This window comes from Corapipo altera, unplaced genomic scaffold (genome assembly GCF_003945725.1).
Source record: "Corapipo altera isolate COAL_440 unplaced genomic scaffold, ASM394572v1 2, whole genome shotgun sequence".
NCBI lineage: Eukaryota > Metazoa > Chordata > Aves > Passeriformes > Pipridae > Corapipo > Corapipo altera.
The window spans coordinates 12,677,141-12,698,781 of NW_020884890.1; the positions used below are offsets into that span (position 1 = coordinate 12,677,141).

Here is a 21,641-nt window from a genome sequence, read left to right on the forward strand (position 1 = left end):
CTCAAAACAACTGGAAAGGATAGCCTGGAGCTCTGAGGACTGAACCAGATAAACCAGATCTCACTAGAAGGGGGGAAGTCCTACTACAAGAACCAGTAACTTACCAGGCTGTTTCCCCAGGAATCTATATAAGATAGGTCAGGCTTGTTTTAAATACCTTCAAAGAGGGTAGGAGTATTTTCTAGTTGCTCTAATTGCAGACACAGCACCCATCCTGCTGTGCTTAAGGGAGGGCCTGGTTCTAAATGGTGCCAGTTAGTTAGGAGGAGGCTGAGTTTATCAGCCTTTATACTGCCTGAACATACACCCTGGGAAACAACTATGAAAACTCAAAGAGTGTTGAGTTTTTAGCATCTCAGTAGAGCACTTCTGAAAGTTCCACGAAGACACAGGGGTAAAGAATTCCACTGTTCTTCCCTGCAAAGAACCAAGCTCAGGGACCCGTTTCGTAGCAGTCTTTGTGTGTGAGGCTCTCCAGCAGCAGAGAGGAAAGCGAGCTGTTTCAGCAGAGGGGAACACTGAACAGCCCGTCCTGAACCTCACCCATTTATCTTGCAAAGGAACTCGACAAATGAAAGAGAGCAGCACCAAATGTCTCTCTGATGTGCAAGAGGACAGGGAGCCACGACCTCTGCTGCACAGCTGTCCCCTACCACCTCCCCTCTGCTAACCTCACACTAGCTAACTTTCACACCCCTGGTGGGTAAAACATTCAGAAATAAAGAGAAGCCAGCCTCAACAGTGTGTGGCCTTTAATCCCCAAATGTGCAGGCAACATCACATTAAAACAGTAAAATGAATAGTTATTGGCTGTTTCTTCCCTTTAACTAATAACATAAATTTTTAAGGTTAAAGTCACATTTGCTGTGCTACATATGGTTTCGCAGGATCAAATCTTTAATTCCGTACTTGGCATTTAAGACTGAAAGATGTATAAAGATGTATAAAGACATGTATATTCAATAAAATTATGTAGGAAGTACTGTGTAATTTCATTTTCTTCAGCAAAGAGGGTAGGAAGATTGAACAGTTAAAAACACAGACTTAAGAAAAGAGGTCATAAATTTAATTTAGTTTGCCTCTCTTTCTTTAGATGCAGGACTTTGTAGTCAGAGTCCTACCTGCCAGGAAAGACCTTAGCATCATCAAATCTGAAACCAACATCAGTAACAGCTTAGACACCCTCATGTATCTTCACTGAAATACAGACACAGGAGATTTCAAGTGCAGAATTAAAGGTTAGTTTCTACAACTGTCTGCATAGTAAAAACAGATTCTGCAGATACTCCACGAAACCTCCACTGTCTGCAATGTTCACTGAAAACAAAGAGGAAAAAAAAAGTGCCAATGTCTGCAGTAGCTCTGAAACTGTAACAGCATAAAGGTTCTGAACTGCTAACTGTATCATATTCTTAGGTAGCCACATCTTGCAATAAAACTACTGCCAAAAATCAGACCTGAATGCAAGTTAACACTTGTTTTAAGTTTTCAAACTCTTTCTCTACTGTTATAGATGCTGTTCTTTGACACCTCTACACTACTGCACTACTGGTTTCAAACATAAACTTCATAGTTTTTCTTTTATCTCGGAGCCAACAACAGCAATAAATTACAAGAATATGCCAGGTGCCTGTAAAAACCATTCATTCTCACATTTTTCACCACTGAGAATGACTTACAATACAGATGTCATGAGCATAAACTCTTAATACTTCACCAGCCTCAGTTTTTTCCTCCCCACTGTGGAATAGGAGAGCTTAAATCCTTTCCGATTCCCAACTCAGGAATGGAGAGTGCACTTTCACGAGACAGAGTTTCTTAACAACCTGCTACTGGTCGTGCTGCTCAAGAGTACATAGGCAAATCTCAAACATCAGCACACAAGATTGCTTAAAACTCCTTCCTTTGCAACCTTGAAAAATGCTGAACCATCTTATGGTTACATGCTCTCACATCCAGACACAAAAGTCAACACACAAGATGTACGTGCTGCTTTTTTAAGTGCACAATAACTGAGATCTGCTCAAAAAGAAATTTACACATCACTACCTCAAAAACAGGCTAACCAAGATCTTTGGTTGCACTCTGTTAAGTTGCAATTGACTGTCCTCAGTTTCCCTGGCTTTTGGCTAGACTACAGTTACATAGAAATTGCAAAAATATTCTAAATGTGGCCACCACAAAGGGTAGTGCCTAGAACTGAGTAGTTATTGAATTGTACCAATTTCTACCTGAATCAAAAGCCTTTGAAAAGGCTCTCCAAGGCAGGTTTATTTTCAAGCACCAGCCTGCTCCCTCACAGCACCCCAATTTTCCTAATTTTTTCAACAGTCATCAAGCTGCCAATCATTTTCCTACTGAAGAATATGTCACTTGTTAGAACAAGCCTTTCATGTATAATTCATCAAATCAGATACTGATGCTGAGATTAGGAAAAGGAGCCAGTTTATAGTCCAAGACAGAACAAGCAGCAGGTTAAAAAGCGAAATTTTTTGAAGAATGCAACCTCGTTTTCAAAACAGGCACAAATTAGGCATACCACAGCTGTGATGCATGGTGGCATGGTATTTAATGTGCCAGAAGGCTGCTTATTATGCATCAACTTGGAATAGCACAGGAGTGGCTGGGTGCTAACACAAGAGATGATCAGGATGCTGGAATTTGCATGGTGGTCCACCTAGAAGCAGTGGTTTTCCTGGCTTGGGCGACTTAACAATAAAAGGGTTGGACTTGATCTCAGAGGTCCCTTCCAACCTGGCTGATTCTATGATTCTATGAAAAGGAGACCAAAAGCGAGAAGTAAGAAAGAGGAGGGGGACTGAAGGCTTCAAGGCAGACAACAGAAATTACAACCCTTGATATAGTTTTGGTTTTATCTTCAGTGACAGAAGGCCAGAGAGGAGAGTGTAGCAGAGATTTCTCATTTCTGACATGGTGGGGAAAAAAAGTAGAAATTATCCAAATATTTAGGTAAGAGGTTTCAGGAAACAGCAGAAAATACTCTGATACTGTGGCAATATGCCCGACTTTGAACCTGTAATCTTGCTCAGTGAAAAAGTTCACTAAGAACTAGAGCTCATCACATGGCTTCTCTGATACCATAAGCATCAGCAAGAATCAATTACTGAGTCTTTCTACCAGCTGAAGTTGCAATTACAATTCAACTTAAACTCCTCTGTTAATCTGAAATGGGACAGAGATCCATCCCAGAGCAGACTTCCACTTAACAAGCTGACAGAAGTTAGAGAAGACGACAGCGGTTTATAAATCAAAGGATTACTTTGAAACTGCTTTAAAGTTCCAAAAGCAGGTAACTCAAATCCTTTGGTAGCAATACTTCTACCCCACAGCACACAGATCCAGACTTGCCATGTAGAACTTAGCAGCAATTCACGCTGAGACTCAGCACTGCCCAGACAGCAGCAGCCAGCAGCGACAGAGCAGCCTGCAAACAGCTGAGTGCGTCCAACAACAAACTCTTCAGCCCTGAACAGAGATTACACACCTTTAGCTCTTGCAATACCTACACAGTTTCAGCTTGCAGTGCATGTGCCCACTCTATCTTATGAACAAATTTCCTTTGATGTGTCATTTAAATCTGAAGGAAGGCAAATGCAGCTGTTTGAGTCAGCTGCAGCAAGTTACATCAACAGTTTCTTGTCAGTTCTGTACCAAACATGCTTCCACAAGAAGAAACAATACAGCCAATCTAAGGAAGATTTCTTTGCCTCTGAAGAATGACCTGAGATTTTCATCCACCTCCTCCTCCTGATCTAAAACTGACCCACCCACTATTGCTAGTAAATAAAGTTTTCATTTAAACACTCAGATTTAAGTTTATTCATACACAGCAAAAGTTCCACCTGCATATTAAAAAAAACAGATTAGAAGTAAATGTTTTATTCTTCCAACTAAATTCCAGTACTACAAGGGCAGTAAAACAATGATACACTGAAAAATTGCAGCAATAAACATTTGTTAAAGACTGATAGAATAAATAAAAACTACAAAAATGAGAAATCATATAAACCCATTCTTAACCCCCAAAAAAGTCATGGAATACAGAAATGCCCTCCTTCACTATTTCACAGGCAGTACTGTGGGCTATTTGCTTAAAATTGTCCTGGGATTACATTCTAACTTAACTGTGATTACAGCTTTGTTGTAGTGCACAGTTATGAAAACCACACTAACTTCAGTCAGAAGTGTCATTCTACATTTTTATTTACACAACCAGTGAAGGGCAACTTCTAGAACACCAGCTTTAATCCTTTACTTTTTCAAACTTATTAACATAAGAAGCCAAATCGTAATGATACAGCAAATGAGGCCACTGGTATTATTACAGGTAGCAAAGGTCCACATCCAGGTGGTACTGACATCAGGGAGCACTCCAAAACCAGTTGCTGCATAAGAGTGGTTGCCACTGACAAAAGCTTGAAATAACCTGTGTTCACAGGGGGAAAAAATATGGCATTGCTGCAAGTCTTTACTGGGACAGCTTGCAACAATAAAACAGGGTGTATAGGGCAGCCCACATATGCAGAAAGTGTGATTCATGAAACATCTGGAAAGAGAAAAAACAAGAGTTAATGACAGAGGTAACAAATGCCAGCTCACTGCAAACCTGCTATGGCAGTATCAAAACCCAGCAAGCTACGGGAGACAGTTCTACATGTTTTACATGTTTTACATGTTTTAAAAACAAGCTCATTTTCTCTCACACCTTCCTTTCAACCTCAGTCTTCCATATTATCCATTTCAAGTATTTTACCTTAGGGCCTAAGGTAAAAGCTTAACAACAAACAACGGCCATTTAAATTATTGAACATTTGGTAATTCAGTGCTGCTACAGGGACCAAAAGAAGCAGATACTCACAACTGGCAGGCTGTTCTCCATATCGTCGCATGATCTGGTCATGCGTGAACTTCACAAATGCGTCATATTGTTCTGCAAGGACGAAGCATTAGAAGTGCATTAAGTTTAACTCAAGCTGAAAAATATTCAGGGCCAATTTTTATACACAGAAATCACACAAAGTTATACACACACCCACTACTAGTCATTTTAAGTGACATTACACAGTTCATTGCTGTCATTTCCTTCTTATCCCCCAGAACAACAATGCAGCACGTCCCCTTAATTAAAAGACTTCCCCTTACAAACTTCTGTAATGAGGAGGACAGCAATATGCTTGAAGAGAACTATGCTGCACGTAAACAAAGACCTCAATATACCTAACTCCTGCTAAGTGTCACACACTGTATTTTGAACTAATGAAGTGTGCCCATTTCACAGATCCATAATGGAGGCAGAGTAGTTACAGTGAACATGGCATTAAGGTCAGTGTTAGGGGTGGAAACAATTTCTCTCCTCCTATCACTACCAGATGTAAGAAAATTAATTCAATGAAATGGAAACACAGAAGTGCAGGAAAGGGATTTGCTACAGAGTTAGAAATTCTTTTTTGGTGACCACCAGAAAAATCAAAAGCAAATGAGAAACTAAAAGGATGAAATGCTAAGTGACTAATACCGAGTAATTGCAAGCACAAAAGCAGCTACTATAGGAGACACATAGTTGACTGTGGACTGCATGAAAACAGCTACTGTGCCATCTGAAATGAAATTTAGATATGAAAGATACTAATTTGGCTTTGAACTAAGCTCTGTTATTTCCCAGAAAGGTTATTCTTTCTATACACGCATACATACAAATACATTTGCAGTACTTTATTCAGTTTTAATATTGCACTCATCAGCAGGATATCACCTTTCAGAATTAGGAAATTGAACAAGGAGAGTAATATCTACCAGATGCCGCTCCTCTCCATTCCCCTTCCTCCCTTGTGGAAAAATACATGTGCAGCAATGTGGGGTGTTCTGAGAAAAGGGCAAGGTCAAAGAAGGCAATCTTGAACCAAAAATGCAGTTAGATTTGTAGTGGTTCCTAGTCCCACAGGTTTGCCCCATTAAAGTTCCCATCCTCTTGCAGGGATGAGCTTCACCTTTGAAGTAAACAGGGTATCAGTAATCAGCAAGTAGTGCAGCAGCAGCCCAAAGTATGGACTGGACCCAAAGATCTAAGGACATTCATCCCTGACCAAGGGGGCCCACAGTCACAGCAGCCAGTTCCCCTCTGCCCACAAGCAGGACCTGTTTCACTGCAGTTCTAACCAACGGCTTTTCAGCAGCCCTGCAAAGACTGTAGCCAAACAAAAAAGTAACACAAAGAGTGGATCGAAGGATCTGTTGCCCAGAAACCATTTCAAAAAATAACAGCAACTAGAACTTTTCCTAAAAGTATGTGTTAAAGGCCAAAAATGAGCTTGCAAACTTCCTTCTTTAAAGCTGTATGTCAACATACACAGCTGCTTTGTAACATCATCTTTGTTTGAACTATGGCTTTGCAAATTTTAAAAAATCCAGTTACTAAAAAGCCCCTTTCTTGTGGCACTCAGATTCAGAAGTTAAGCAATCCAAAGGTAATAGCAACCTACAATGAACAATTTGAAAATTTAAGTGAACACTGGTAAAGATACTTATGTCACTGTCATCCTGTATCATATACATCCTATTTTAAGTCAAAAGGTGGCTAAATGATATGTATGCAAATATGATTACTATAGTCTTCACCGTGACCTTTAATATGAAAGGCTGTTTCTCACAAATTCTAGAAAACCTTTCTAGTCAGTCTTTCACTTAGCCCCTTGCAAGCCCAAGTTCATGCTAACACAGCAGTTTCAGGTAACAGAAGCAGGAAGGGAAATCAGGGCATTACAGAGATCTGAGTTTTCCATTTACCAAATGCTCATTCTGCATGAAAAGCAACTCTGCTCACAAAGAACATGGGAAAAGAAAAGAATAGGCAGTACCTGGCTAACCACCTACACGACAACTGTGATTCAGAAAGGAATAAGGAAAGTGTCTGAATGTACACGTTCAGTTAAGTCCCTTGAAAGAAGCTATTTAATTGAGATTTATTATGGAATTTCCAGTTAATTTCCATTGACTTCACCGAGAATCTCCTTACTGCACAAAGTTTAGAAAAGCATATAACCATTCTGTCAGCAGACAACTACAACTAGCCTTCTATGTAAGGAATTTCTAAATTCTTTTGGCAGTCTCTTTCTAAATTCCCATATAATGCTGAAAACGTATTATTGGCCTCGTGTACGAGATGCAGTAACGTGATCTTCCTAATTGCTCTTGGTGAGCACCATTGTAAGAACAAGTAAACCCAACTCACCTCACTAAACCACAACTCCCCAGATGGAATTCAATCCCCTCCTTTCCCAAAACCAAAAATGACAATGCTCCCTTTGGGACTGAAAGATGGAGCACATATAAGGAACTTGACAGAAGGGTTTCCTGCTTGTAAAGAACTACAAGTTGGTACTCTGAAAGCGTATGAAACAGATGTAAATCTATCTGGCCTTCAAATGGTTATGATCACTGCTAAATGAAATACATTTAAAAGAACACAAGAACTAACCTAACTCCTAACAAACACAAATTAGGAGAAAAAAGTTCTGCAGTCCTAATTCATCAGTTTGAAGCAGGTTAAAAAGAAAAACACAGAAATAGAACATTAAGCCCAAAGCAACAGAAGTATTCAGGACTCTAGTTAATTTGTAAATAGATGCAGATTTACAAAAGACTTAGAACTATAGGAATTTCTTACACAGAAATGGCAGATCAGCAAGCACAGAACATGAACTGAATCTCAGGTGCAGAGACAATACTATCACAGGCAACCCACAATCCTGACACAGGTGTGGTGACTTTCAGCACAGGAATGCCTGTAGAAGGTTTTATTCACACACCTGAAGAGATCAGAAAACTTTAATTCTGATGTGTTTTCAGGTGGGAAGCAGAACAGCTGTAGGCATTCAAACACAAGTCTGCTGCTGAATGGTGCACTTGGATGCTCATTATAATCACACCAGATATTAAATTAGACACCAGATGATACTGTGAAGGCACCTACTCTGAATGCACCAGAATTTAGGTGCTCAAATGCCAGCAAGAGGCTCAGAAGTAGAGGACTGCAAAAACTGAAGAAAGGTCATATTTACAATGCTGACATTAACATGATCCTTTTGGAAAGATAAGCTGGCATCAGGTGCCAAAAATTTCAGCTGAATGGTGTGAAATACAACAATTCAACACGGCACATCAGAAATGCAGTTAAACTGACTCTCAGGCAGATATCAGACACTGCTGGCAGCAGTGTAATGTTAATACCGGGAAGAGAAAGGGAAATCTTAGGTATTGTCATCTTGCCAAATTCCAGAAAAAAGAAGTCAGTTCCCAAGCAGGGAAAAAAATCCAAAACACAAGAAGTTCTTCACAAAGAGCTCTTAGGGCAGTAGAATACAAAGTCCTTGTGGGAAAAAAAAACGAGGAGGAAACCATCAACTCAGACATGACAGCAAGAGAAAGCTCTAACTGAAATAAACCCACTATTTTCACTGATTAGTAATACCCAGGAGTCATAGTTTCTATCCAAAGCAGCATAGACGACAAAAAGGAGTAAACATTGTTTTTTCCATTCTGCATGTAACCCCATTCCTTAATAAGATAGGTCAGGAAAAAAAAAAAATATTGTATCACAAAAATAAGAAAAAGTTTTAAGCTTCCAAACTCACTTTAACACATCATTCTGAACTGTAAGATACCTGCAAGTTTTGTGGTCAAAATTTCTTCATACTCTTCACGGATTTTCTCTTCACGTTCTTTCAGCAAACGTTCACAGATCATTCCAACTTGTCTGAGAGTAAAGAGGGGCTGTTCTTTTTTCAATGGTGATGATGCTGCAGATGAAGTACCTAAGATTAAATATTTGGGCACAACAATTTACAAGTAGATCAGAATCATTTTTATAATCAGTTTTCTTCACATCCTTTACATTAAAAGAAGTTTACAAAGTATCTGGAGAAATCTTTCTCTGCTACTTGAACCTCCTAATTACTATTAAAGTAGAACTGGACACTCAAAAGGAACATATCTGCAATGGACAACAAGCACAACTATCAAAACACCAAGAGTGTTACACAAACACTATGAACACCATTTATATAGCAGTTGCCATGTACATATTTAAGCTTCTATTTTATATAAAAATTACAGTACAGTATCACAGTACAGTATATTAGTGCAGTGATACCTGCTTTACAAAAGCCTATTATAATATCAGGGACAGGGTATGCAGGACAGTCTCTTGAAAACAAATGCCAGCTTTACATCCTACCGATTCTTAAAATGAGAAGCTACCATCTTCCAGATCAATGCTAGTATTGACAAAAAAAGGCAGCAATAACTGATGAGAATGTGCCATAAACCACCAAGTAACTGGAAAAAATTATTTACACAGAGTCTAAAAACACACAGAATTACACGGAATTTTCTGGGTACCTGGCAAAGCTGGTCCAGTAAGGAGAAATGCATGTGGCTGTGCATCAGTAGAACAACAAGGATCTGTCTGCTGGAAGCTATTTTCTAAATGTCTTCTCTTCTGCATGCGTTTGTACTCCTGTTTTATGTTGTACAGAATTTGTTCTAAAAAAAAAAGAAAAAAAAACCCTAAAATAATTACATGTCACCATTTTGCTTGTTTTTCACTCAGACACCAAAATGCTGTAAGCAAATAACAGATGATAAAAGATAGACTCTTACAACATGGTCTGCAAAAAACCCACTATGTTTTTTTTCAAGACATATACAATTAAACTACTTACAAGAAATGTTAACCCAGACCTTTTTCACCACGAGAATACCAGCAAAAGCATTGTTAGTTAAGGTCAAGTATTGGTGCCAGAGTACTGCTAACAAAAATGAATGGCATCCTAAAATTTAGGAGCTATCAACTATACAATACACAAGGATAAAAATTAGGCTATAAAACTTATACTGGTATTAATAATCTTCCCTTCGTACATTTAATTTGCAACCATCTTTCTCCCCCACACAAGGTTTATCACTCATACACTTAACAGTAACAAGAGACTCTAGAATAAAACATCCACATGAAATACCATTCCACTCTGCAGGTTTAGTGGCCTACAGGCAGCACAGTGAAGAACAAGAAAACACAATTTAGACAACATGCAAAGAGCACCTACCGCTTAAAATGTCAAAGAATTGGAAACTACAGACAAAACACAGAAGCCTTCCACAACATTTCTGACAGCCTCAGATCTATCTAAATAAACATAATGGATGGATCAATAGTCTCTTTTAAAGGAGTATGGCAATATGTAGTTCAGCACTTGATTACACTGAATGAAATACAGCAAATTATTCTAATAACATCATCTCCACTACAGAATGACAAGGGAATCCCTGCAATGGAACTACCAATCCCGTGTGCCTTCTCCCTGAAATTCCATGTACCAAACGGTTCTCAGGTGCATTAGTGGCCTTAACTGCATATCCTCTAGCAATGTAAAATATTAAAGAAAAAAAAAAAGTATTTTTCTATTTTTTAAGGAGACCTACCCATAAAGAGGCTTCTAGAAACTCTCTTTATGAGAATTCTTAGTTTTAAATGCTCAAATGCAAAAAAAAAAAAAAAAAATCCCTACCAGATTGGCTTTTACTGAGACTTCTAAAGTTTTTGGCAAAGACAGCTTTCCAAAACTCACATACATACAAATTCACGTGATCATGTCAAAGTTGCAAAGGACTCCACTCAGAACCCTCCTATTTCTGTTCTGCATTTTGCCAATACAAAATTCTCAACTAATTTTCACGTCTGTGATCCCTACACTACTGAGGTTCCATATCTGATCATTTTCTAGTAAGCAACCATGTGATGCAAGTGACTTCAGCTACCAGCTTGTTCAGTCAGTGGCTGAAGCCTCTAGTAGACCAAGTAGAAGCAAACATTGGACAATTCTTAGCTCAGATGTTTAAATATTGGTGTGGTTCTTCAATTCTGCAAGTCAGTCTAGAGGCTTCTGATTTACAAAAAGAAAATTGTTTCCAGTCAACAGGAACACCAGCATTTTCAGCAAAGGAGCTTCTTGGATTTTGTCCATTGATTAAACCTTTATACCTTTTCAGTCCAGTGTCTGAAGTTGTACAATTTTCAGCTTCCTTAGATGAGGTCAATAACTTGGTTCAAAGAAGCAGCAAATGCAGAAGACATAAAAAGGAAACACAGCAGGAAAGCTGGAAACTAAGTGAGGAGAAAAGTACTTGAGGGGGCTTAAGGATTCCTATTTTCTGTAGGACAAGATACATACACTGCAGCATGGTACAGAAATATATAAATCATGCTAAACCACGATGGACTCAGGCTTCCAAAATTAAACAGAATCCCATCTAGAGTTTGTGAGAGCCACACACACATCAGTCAGAGAATGGCCCTGCCACATTTTTACTCAATGACATTATGGTGGTAAAATAATACTCCTCAAAATCAAGTGCTGTTATTGCTAAAGTGATTCTGCATAACTTTGAGAGAGAACCAAACTAGCTCATAAGACCACATCTGTCCTAAAGCATGTCTACACTATGAGAAACACGACTGCACACGTTCACGCTGTGTTTGCATTAACCGAAAAACGTAACAGACCATGTCCATCCTCCACGGTGACTACTTTGTCTTGGGCATACTCTACAAATCCCACATGAAAAATATCAGCCAAATTTCAAGTGTAACAACTTGAATAAAAATCTTCTCTACAGCTCTCCTTTGTGTTACCTTTTCGCAGAAACATTCTCAAACCACATTAACCACCAACATCATTGAGGACAAAAAAAGTAAACAGACTGGTCAACTGAGAAAACAGCAAGAGTTAAATCAGCCAGGTTTCCTCCAGTCCTAATAACCCTAGAAATTAAACAGGCAATAATTTAGAGAAAATGTTAAAATACCAGCCAGAATAGAAGGAGTAAAAGCAACGAGGTGGGGAGTAGGGAAACAGGGAGAGCCAGCAAAGAATTTAGGGGCTGACTTTGGGAAAAAAGTAACAACTAGGATAGAAAATGAAGATTTGTGCACCAAAGACACATTATTCTATTCCAAATTATACTGAATTTCGGACAAAGAAGTCTCTTTTATTACAGCAGTTTCATCTTCTAATTTGGCAACACTTTTTAATTTGCCACCTTCAAATTTAGCTCCGAAAATCAAAAACCTCAAAAAACACCATGTCAGATACATTGGGAGATCCCTGTCCTGACAAAATCACTGTGACAGTTTGCATTACTATGACTTCAGGTAAAGGCAGAGAACTAAGCATAGCGAGACAAAGGAAGAGACTATTTAATAAACATGACACTGACTACATCGCAAACAGCAACCAGGAGAAAAAAGCCTGAAATGTTAAGGCCTGGCTGAACACTTGTTTGGCACGTACATAACCTAGTTTGGTGAACGATATTCCTCTATTCAGACAGATTTAGGAGATTTAGCACAATACTGCTCAGTACAGAGAACTGGACTACAAGCTGTACTCAGTGCCTTGCTGACAGCAGGCAAGGTGACTGAGAATGACTCGTCTCATGCCTTCCTGATTTATAAAATCGAGATTAACAGTCAAGAAACACAAGTTTAATGTAGCACCAAACTTTCAATAACTTCTCACATAAGTGATCAGACCAGGAATGCTTCAAATAAAGCAGGTACATTTTTGCACTAGTAAAGACTGAGGAGACATTTTTATTAACTTACAGTGGCATAAAATCTTTGACTTTAAAGAAAATGGCTTCACTGTGAAGTGAAATGTAAGACTGCAAATATTTATGACTCATTTTAAATGAAAATCTGAATGCTAAATTAAAATAATCTAGTACAGTAAGAAAAGTTGTTTAAGTGCACTAAGTTACTTCTGTCATTTTCAGTTCTGCCTCATAAATCCACAAAAATATGTGGAAAATGTTTTTATAGCATCTCAGCACCTGAGAGAAGCCATGAAATATTAAGGCAGTGCAAGCCAGACAATAGCAGACATCTAACTGGAAAGACCTTTAAAGCTCTGGCCCAGTTAAACAAAGCTTAGAGTTAGCAGATCCAACCTAGTTTTGCTTCCAGAAAACCTTCCTGCCTTTTTTAAGTTCAGTTTCTTAACCTCTCTTACTTCCAATTAGCTCTGACTATTCCCTCTGCAGTTGACAACTGAATTAAAATGTGCATTTAACTGGTGTCAAACACAGGACAGGCTGTTTTATGTGTTCCTCAACGCAGAGGCCCAAACTGTCCTTTACAACAATGTCCTGCATTTTAATTAACAAATTATTTTATATAAAAACCCAGAACTTTAAAGTACACCCGTTAAAGAAAATCTGGTTTATGTGAGTTTCTCTAGGACTATAAAACTGAAGTGAGAACTTGAATCCCATATTACAACTTATTAGGTATTTTAAAGAAATACTTTCATCTATCTTATAGGTGCTAAAGTTCAAATCAAACGTTGTAGATCATACAGCGATTTCATCTGAGGTGACAAAAGGAATATATTTAATATGATCAGACATACATCTCTGTGGCCTATCCTCAGTTTCTTTTTAATTTAAATTTATCCCCTCTACTCAGTGTTTCCTACTGGGGTTAGGGATGCCTCCGAAGGCACAGAGCTATTTAGCAGGGAAGACCAGGCAGAGGTGCTATAAGTGAAAATGAGACTTGCTGAATCTAGGCTATCAGTAAGAAAAAGCCACACTGCTAACGCACTGAAATGAATTAGTACTTCATAAATAACATGTCAAATTCAAGATCACTACGACTCTCTGCCAGCTACACCAGAATCTGTTTTATACCACCTTCTCCTCCTTCAGGTCCAAGGCTAAGATAAAGGATGATAAACCAAAAATGCTAGTGTCTCACTGAAACCTCTGAAGGGATTCAGTCAAATATACCTCAATACAATGAAATGCATGGACACTTTTTTTATCTAGAGCTGTGTACTGAGAGCATAAAGTTCAGTACAAAGGTTCCTGAAATACTGCATTAAGAAGGACAGCTTTCACACCAATTTTCTTTCAGAACTTGAGATGCAACTCAGAGAAGAAAGATTTCCTAATGAAGAGAGGATGAAACATCAAGGGGGCAAATCAGAGTCCAAGTCTGACATCTGAAACATGATCTGTCACACTAATGGATTACAAAGCCAAATATTCATTTCCAAGGAGTAATGAAGTCTTCTAACTCCCTTTGATTCATGATAAAAAGTCAAGTTAATCTTTTCCAAAATTCTGTTATCTACTTACTTCATCCTGACCTATAATTACCTAGAAATTATGTACAAAGGAAACAGCAGTGCAACATGAAAAGGTAACAAGGCAAACAATTATTTTCTCCATTTTAATAACTGCTTATCAACTGTGTAGGTGCTGACTGTTCCCCTGAAGGATTTTTCTTCTTTTAGCTTGATTTTTAAACTAGCAATCTCTCATCTCAGTTTCTGGCTTCTCTCATTTAGCTGAAGGAAAATTCAGCAAAACACACAGGAAGGTGACTCAATAGGCTGAAATCAGAGTAGCAGTATTCCTGGCCTGAAATGGAACCTTAAGCTCAGGTTTCAGTTTGCATTGTCAGTATTCAACATATGTATTCCAACTTGAACCATGCCTGAGATTTCTTCTGAGTAATAATCAAATGCTATCCTGATGTCAACAGCATGCATCTTTAGGGATTTCAGCTTCTGTTAAAGCAAAACTGCTCCACTGTCCCTAGTTCAAATTTATGTATAACATTTCCATTAGGCCTTCGCCCTTATTCAACATCTAGGTGATGCTACCATAAGCCTAAGTTTTGGTCTGTCTACCAGACTACTGACATAGAATGTCAGTTTTAAAAGGCCAGCTTCCCCTAAGGGCAGCACTGCAGCACAGCAATAGGTAACAGTATTCCCCGCTTTTTTCTTCCTACTTAACCAAGGAATTCACAGGCACAGGCATTACAACCCAGCTAGTCCTCTTACTCTCTTGCTTTGGTCACACTGATGTGACCATTTTACTCCACTGATGTTTCTTAATTAGGCATGGTCTATTAAGACTCCAGTAACAGAATGTATACTTTTGGAAACCATGCTCACCTCAGAGGAGCACGCTGTAAGCCCGAGAGAACACTGATAAAGGGTACACAGTGACACTTCACAGCCACTGCTATAGCTACACGATGGACAGGAGCAGCTCACAATGGACTCTGGGGCACACAGTAGGCTCCCTCTCGAGATCCAATTACTTAGGGTTTCAGGCTGACGAAGGTTCTGGTTCTCCCACAACAAGCTGGATGCTCACATATGCATTAGCTCATTCTGCAAATGTGTTATTTCAGGAAATCCCAGTTCTCCTGATCAAGGGGTTGAGGAATGAAAAATAAATCAAGCAATGCAAAATGTATTAGACACAGCAATTAGATCTTTCCCTTCGCATAAAAAATTGTCACATTGCATTTATCAGACTTGCCACTGAAACAAAAAACTGCTTCAACATTTTATGACACCTACAACCAAGAATATTTAATATTTATAGTCACCACAGGCATCTATGCAGAAATTTCTCATATAAACTAAATTATCAAGTCCATTACGTGACTTTTTTTAAGGGGTGGGAATGTTTTGTTTTTTAAAATCCTAATGATTTCTGCAATACTGGAGCACAATGAGAAATCTGGCATCTCACCAAGATAATTTAGCAATAAATACACATGTGGATAAATGTTAACAAAACAGAAATTAAGCAGAAAGAGATGCACCACTACTATGTCACATTCCAAAGCCCTTAGATCTGTTCTTTAAAAGCCAAACCTGTACTTGGCCACTGCCTGACCAAGTTTGAGACAGAAGTAGTTCTGTTTGCTCAAGAGGGCAACTCAAAGGTCATAGGAGGACAGCTTATAGGGAAGACTAACGGTTCTTCCTATTCAAAGGGCAAAGTAATTTTCTTGCATTAACTCTGAAAATGTGTGTCAATTATATCAATTTTTTCCAGACTATTCTCTGAAAGAAAAAGGTATATGTTAAAGGCAAATTCATCTACCTTCTGTTTGTAAAGAGTCCCTCCTGAGAGAGGGACTCTTACAACCAACTCCCTTTGCAATCTCTAACTGCCCTTAAAGCAGTAAATACCAATTAGGCACACTCATTACCAAGTACTGCATAAATTCAATAGTTTCCACATTCTGTCAAACTTTTGACATTATCTCTGCTTGGATTTCAACCAGTGACCTGAGTTGAAGGCCTGTTCTCAAAAGCTCCACCCACTGCAATTTTTGGTTTGCAACATTAGTTAGTTGCTGGGGAAGTGTTAAGGCAGATGAATGTTTCAGATGGAGGAAAACCTGCACGTGCAAAAGTCCGTGGGTTTTTAAGTGATTTCATGAACAGCTTTTAACTACAACATTCTTGTATAAAGTTCTACTGGCAACTCAAACTCTGATTTTGGATGGAGTGTGGAAAAAGAGCTACCGATCTCAGTTTGTCTTTACAGTTACTGTGCACCAGGAATTAGGAGATTTAAATCCCTAAGGTCAACACTCTCTCTCCCTTACACCTCCCACCCCATTTCTTTGGACTGTATTTGCCACTGTAGCTTCAACCTCAGAAATATCCAGACATGCAGGCTTTTAACAACTGACTTGCCTCTGAATTTAAAAAATGTCAGTGTAGTTTTTTCTTTTTTTTCTCCCCGCTCCCAAACATAATCTTTCATCATGGTAAAACTGAAAACAAGAGTTCCAAAATATCCAGCAGAGAACAGAAAAAAATTGTACTGCCACTGCTTTCTCCCTTCACCCTCTAGAATTCATTTAACAGCTTTCAAGAGCAGCCTTCCGACTTCAGAGGAAACCCAACAAGTGTAATGCATTATTCACAGGCATCCAGACCCAACTGCAGTTATTCTGATTATACAGAACAGTCCCATTTATAGGTAGAACTCACATGAAACTAAAACTCATCTGTAGTATTCAAGCAGTAGAAAAATTTTTAGAGGAGCCACTCTTTCAACACTAAACCCGTTTTATGCCAGGCAGGTATGTTCTGCACTGCTTTTAGTGAACACAGTTTTAAAAACACCATTCTACATGCAAACAATGGTATTCAAAAATCAGCAAACATACTTAAGAGTATGCTCAAGCCAATAAGCACAATTCCGTTTGGCTGCCAAATTCACCAACAAACTGGAAGCGACCTAACAGCTGTTCAAATAACCAAAAAATATTAAAACACTCTCGCAAGAGATAAATTTCATCTTGAATAAGCCTATCCTCTCTCAAACACACGTACTGGTTATTTGCCTATGACCACTCTATAAAGGCAGCTGTTTTCTCATCTGACTCAGTTCTTAGCACACCCCTCAATCAATATGTATTCTACTTCTAGATAATTCTTTTTTGAAATAATGAACGATGTAGTAAGAAATCCTGGTGTTGATACAGTTTCCACTGGCTGAAGTTAAACACCAGCAGCACAAGAACAGAAGAGAAATGTTTATGGGTGAACTTAAAGTATAAGCATCAGGTTTTATATCCAGAGCTCTGATTTCATATGACCCCTACTTTTCATTAAACAAAATTCATACAGACATTTTTTAAGTGCTAGAAATCTAAGCATTACAGTAGCAGACTGAGAAAACTGTAAGTGAAGTCAACTGAATTCTGGCTATTGTTAACAAATTTCCCAACGCAAAACGGTGACTCAGTGGGGAACACTTTTCAAGTCAGACTGGAATTCTTTTCACACAGAGTAAGATTCATCTAACCCTAATGTAGACATCTGAATGCTTACATGGTCACAAACTCAGTTTGCAGTCACTGGAAAGCAATACATATTTCTGCAGCACACTTTGCCTCAGCCTAAATCAGAGCTCTAGAATAAACCATCTGTTTCTTCCAACTGACTATCAAGAAAACTACAAACTATTAGGTCAGACATACATTTACCAAGTTAGATGAGATGAATCCCACACAATCTTTCAAGTGACCCCTTTAAAATGATACTCTGGTTTGCTCACTAATGGTTGAAATGAAATACAGACAATATGGTAATACGCCCAAATTCAACTGAAGGTAAAAACTAAGCTGACTAACAGACACATTTTTACCAGCATGGTTTATTTAAAGATTTTTTTTTCCTGTAACTTAAACCAAAGAGAGAGTTTTTAAGCCAATCCATGCAAACATGCACAATTTATAAATGCTTCAAGCACTGTAAGAAACATTTTGATTTACTGTCCTTCCTTCTTCATTATATTAAACAAATGGCTTATATAAAATACATCCTTGTCTGTACAGAATCACCTTTTCACACAGATTACTACCTGCACCTCTGATTTTCTCAGGAGATAATGAGGCCTGTATATACTCAATTTCAGTAACATTTCGATTTCTTAAGCCCTTCAGAATCACTAAGATAGGAGCTTAGGTATTACCTCAAATACTGCTGTAGGTTGTCTCTACTGAAAATCTTATTGATTTGTCTCCTTTCCACAATATATATTTACTGGCCAGATGACATTTATATTAAATATTCATAATCTAAGCTCTCCAAATCCTAAAGAAACAAGCCAAAAGAAATCCTTGCAAAGAAGGAACACTTATCCTCTAAGAGAATCAAATTAATTCTGATTTTAAACATCTCAAAGTACATGTAATGCCTCACTGTATCAGGGAGTGCCATCCATCACAACTCTCATCTCAGACCGCTGACTCATTCAAGATCTTTTCCTAGAGGTTCAAAAAAAAAAAATCAAGGCACTGATGCCAAGTTTAACTCTGTATGCCCAGTATATATTTCCTCCACAGCAATTTTTTTATTATTTTATTAAAACCTGCAAAAAAAATGTGTTCAACGATATAGTTTTCAGAACTAAGAATATCGAAACATGGCACTTGCCTTATGTGGAGGAGATGGCAATTTGAAAACACATTCAAACTTACTGCCTGGTAATCTGGAGCCAACTTTTGTTATAAAAGAGAGTACCGAATGCAACGGTGGAAGGAATTCTGCTGTAACAACTGCAGAGGGCTTTTTCCCCTGCACACAAAGGACACGGATGCATCCATACCTCGGCGCTACAGCCGCTCATGGCCGCGAGCTGCACCGTCCCTGAGTGCATTGCTGGAAGCTGCCCACTGGACTAACCATAGCACGGGCCAATCAATCCCGAGTGCCCAGCCAAGATTCATTCCTTTCTTCTCTCCCTACTCGCTGCTAAGAAGAACTCGGTTGATTTTTTAATTGACAAGCCTCACACAAGCAGACCTGGAGCTTTAAGGGCTGCGACTGACTCACCTCTCGCAGATTAAGAATGTAAAAGGGTTTCGTTCTTGCCCCGCGTCTGGGAGACGAGGAGAACGCCCGATTCCATTTTATCTGCCCTAAAGGCAACTCTCACCCTTGCACACAACCGCCTTCAACGCTCGGTTTTCCTCTGGAACTTTAAGGATGCCATAGAACGGGTCAGCCGGGACGGTGGCCCGCATTAAGGGGCTGGGAGCAGAATCACCCCTTTGTTTTATCCGCTTTTCCCTTTTCCCGCTGGTGTTTTGCGGGTGATGGATGACAGGCCGCCCTCCAGCTCCTTCCCTTCCCCCACGATATCTGAGCAACGGCAGGAGGAGGTGCCGCCGCCGCCTCGACCCATGGATAATGGCTGCGTGGAAAGCAGCGATGAGGGCCCCGCCGGCGCTCCCACTCCCGACCCCAGCCCAACCTCGGTCACACCCCCAGCCCCTGCCACCTCCAGCCTTTCTGCAGCTCGACTCGCCCCTGCGGCTCTCCTTGCCACATCCAGGCACCCGGGGGAAAGGAGAAAAAAAAAAAAAAAAAGCCGGCCTCCCCCCTTCCTAGGATAGAGCTTCCCCTCCACCCAGCACACCCCTCCGCCCCGTTCTCCTGCTCGGGCCCCTTTTTCCAGTCTCCCTCCCGCATTCGCCGACCCCTTTCCTATGGCCACCCTCCCGCACCGGCTCAACCCGCCCCCCTTCTTCCTCCCCTTCCCTCCTCCTCCTCCTCCTCCTCCCCCTCTCCTGCTGCAAACGGCCATTTCTATTGTGTCTCTCGGTGCCAAGCCGACCACGGATCGCCCCGGCCGCTGCCAGCGGCACAGCCCGGCAGAAAATGGCTGGAGGGGGACGCCAGACCCACCCAACCCTCCCCTCTTCCTGCTCCTTCTCCTCCCCGTTCCCCGGCCGCCTTCCCGGCCCCCTCCCCGCCGAAGTGCCCCCGGGGCGGGTGCCGGGCACAGGGGGTGCCGCGTCCCCTCACCTGTGGTGAGCCGGGACGACACCTCTCCGAAGGGCGAGGGCTCCATGCGCAGGTATTTCTGCGGGGAGGAGGCGGCGGCGGCGAAGGAGGAGGAGGCGGCGGCCGAGGCCGGGGCTGACAATGGCGTACATCGCCTCCGCTTCGGGGACGCCGGGCTCAGCAGCGGGTCAAAATCCAGAGTCCTTTTCAAAGTGGCGCCGCAAGCCATGGCGCGGGGCGGCCAAGGGGGCTCGGAGCGAGGGGCAGCGCAGACGGCGGTGGGAGCAGCAGCAGCCGGCCCTGCCCAGAGGCGCCTTCCCCGCTGTCTGGGGCGGGCTGGGGGGGAGGGAAGGGAAAGGAGGGGGCGGCTGCGTCAGGGCCGCCTCCGCCGCCTCCCCGCCGGCCTCTCTCTGGGGAGCGGCCCCGGCAGCGGCAGCAGCAACCCCGGCTCGGTCCGGCTGGATCTCCGCTCTCCCCGCCCGCTCCGCCCTGCCCGGCCGGGACAAATTCCGCCCTCGGCCGGTGGGGGGGCGCGATCCGTGCCGAGGGGTGCGGGGCTGGTGCCAGGGGCGCGGTGCAGTGCAGCCGATGCGGCGCGATGGCGGCAGAGGGGCCCAGGCGGCGGCGATGGCGGCGATGGCGCTCCCGGCCGTAACCCCCGCACCAGCAATATGGCGTCAACAACAACGCCGCCGGTTCAAACGCCAGCCCCCCCCGCCCCCCCCCTCCCGCTGCGGAGGCTCACGGGACTCGTGGTTTTCTCGCCCCGCCCCCGACGCTCAAACACGGGGTGATCACTGGGGCCTTAGGACTACAATTCCCGGCGTACTCCGCGCCGGCCGCGCCGGCTTCCGGGCTCCGGTTTAAATCCCCCCTGGGAGGGTGCGGGCCGGGGTGTGGGACGCGGCGGGGTCCTGGGGAAGGGGCGAGGGTTCTCGTCGGGACAAAGGGTGAGAGCCCTGTCTGGTCTCCGAGTGGCTGCGGCAGGGGGTGTATGTCCGTGGGTCGCTTGTGTGTATGTGAAAAAGGGGCAAAGTGCGTTCAGTGGCCCGCATGGCCGGGGCAGAGCAGGGAACGTGTGGGAGAGTCGGAGGTGACAGCTAAGGACACGCCAGGAAAGGCCTCACGGTGTCGGGAGCTGTATCTCAGGGTAACCGATTGGTTTCCCCGCGATTGCATAAAGGCCGTTCTTGCTTAAGGAGGGCGGTGAGGGAAGAGTGCTTGTGGAAAGAGCACAGCTCCTTCCTGTGCAGCTTCCTGCTTGAAATAAATTGTCTTGCAGTTCACCCCAATGGAAAAGCTAACAGAGGTTGATAGCCCCCCAAAATATATGTAACTTTTAGCTTTTCTGTATCTTGATAATTTAACCATGGTCATAAATACAGATTGTTTTCGGAAGATAAAATGATGAATATGACCTTATAAAATTTTAACACTTTGTTG

At 41.5% G+C, this 21,641-nt stretch overlaps 1 protein-coding gene across 1 annotated transcript; it reads right to left on the bottom strand.

Annotated features, from left to right (window-relative positions):
- Positions 1-4,194: 4,194 nt before the first annotated feature.
- Positions 4,195-20,866, bottom strand: AKIRIN2 (akirin 2). The gene is made up of 5 exons (XM_027644745.1): positions 20,220-20,866; positions 9,418-9,561; positions 8,682-8,831; positions 4,880-4,951; positions 4,195-4,567 (listed from the first exon to the last, which is right to left on the bottom strand). Exons 1-5 carry the CDS (start codon positions 20,425-20,427, stop codon positions 4,557-4,559), a joined length of 585 nt encoding a protein of 194 aa, XP_027500546.1. The 5' UTR covers positions 20,428-20,866; the 3' UTR covers positions 4,195-4,556.
- Between the last annotated feature and the right edge of the window lie 775 nt (positions 20,867-21,641).

What these genes read in the sequence shown, in the direction of transcription:
- AKIRIN2 (XM_027644745.1), bottom strand. Translation starts at nt 20,427, where the DNA reads ATGGCTTGCGGCGCCACTTTGAAAAGGACTCTGGATTTTGACCCGCTG. An exon ending in TACTGGACCAGCTTTGCCAG is followed by an intron (nt 8,832 to 9,417) that starts GTACCCAGAAAA and finishes ATTTAATCTTAG; the next exon opens with GTACTTCATCTGCAGCATCA. An exon ending in TTTGACCACAAAACTTGCAG is followed by an intron (nt 4,952 to 8,681) that starts GTATCTTACAGT and finishes TCGTCCTTGCAG; the next exon opens with AACAATATGACGCATTTGTG.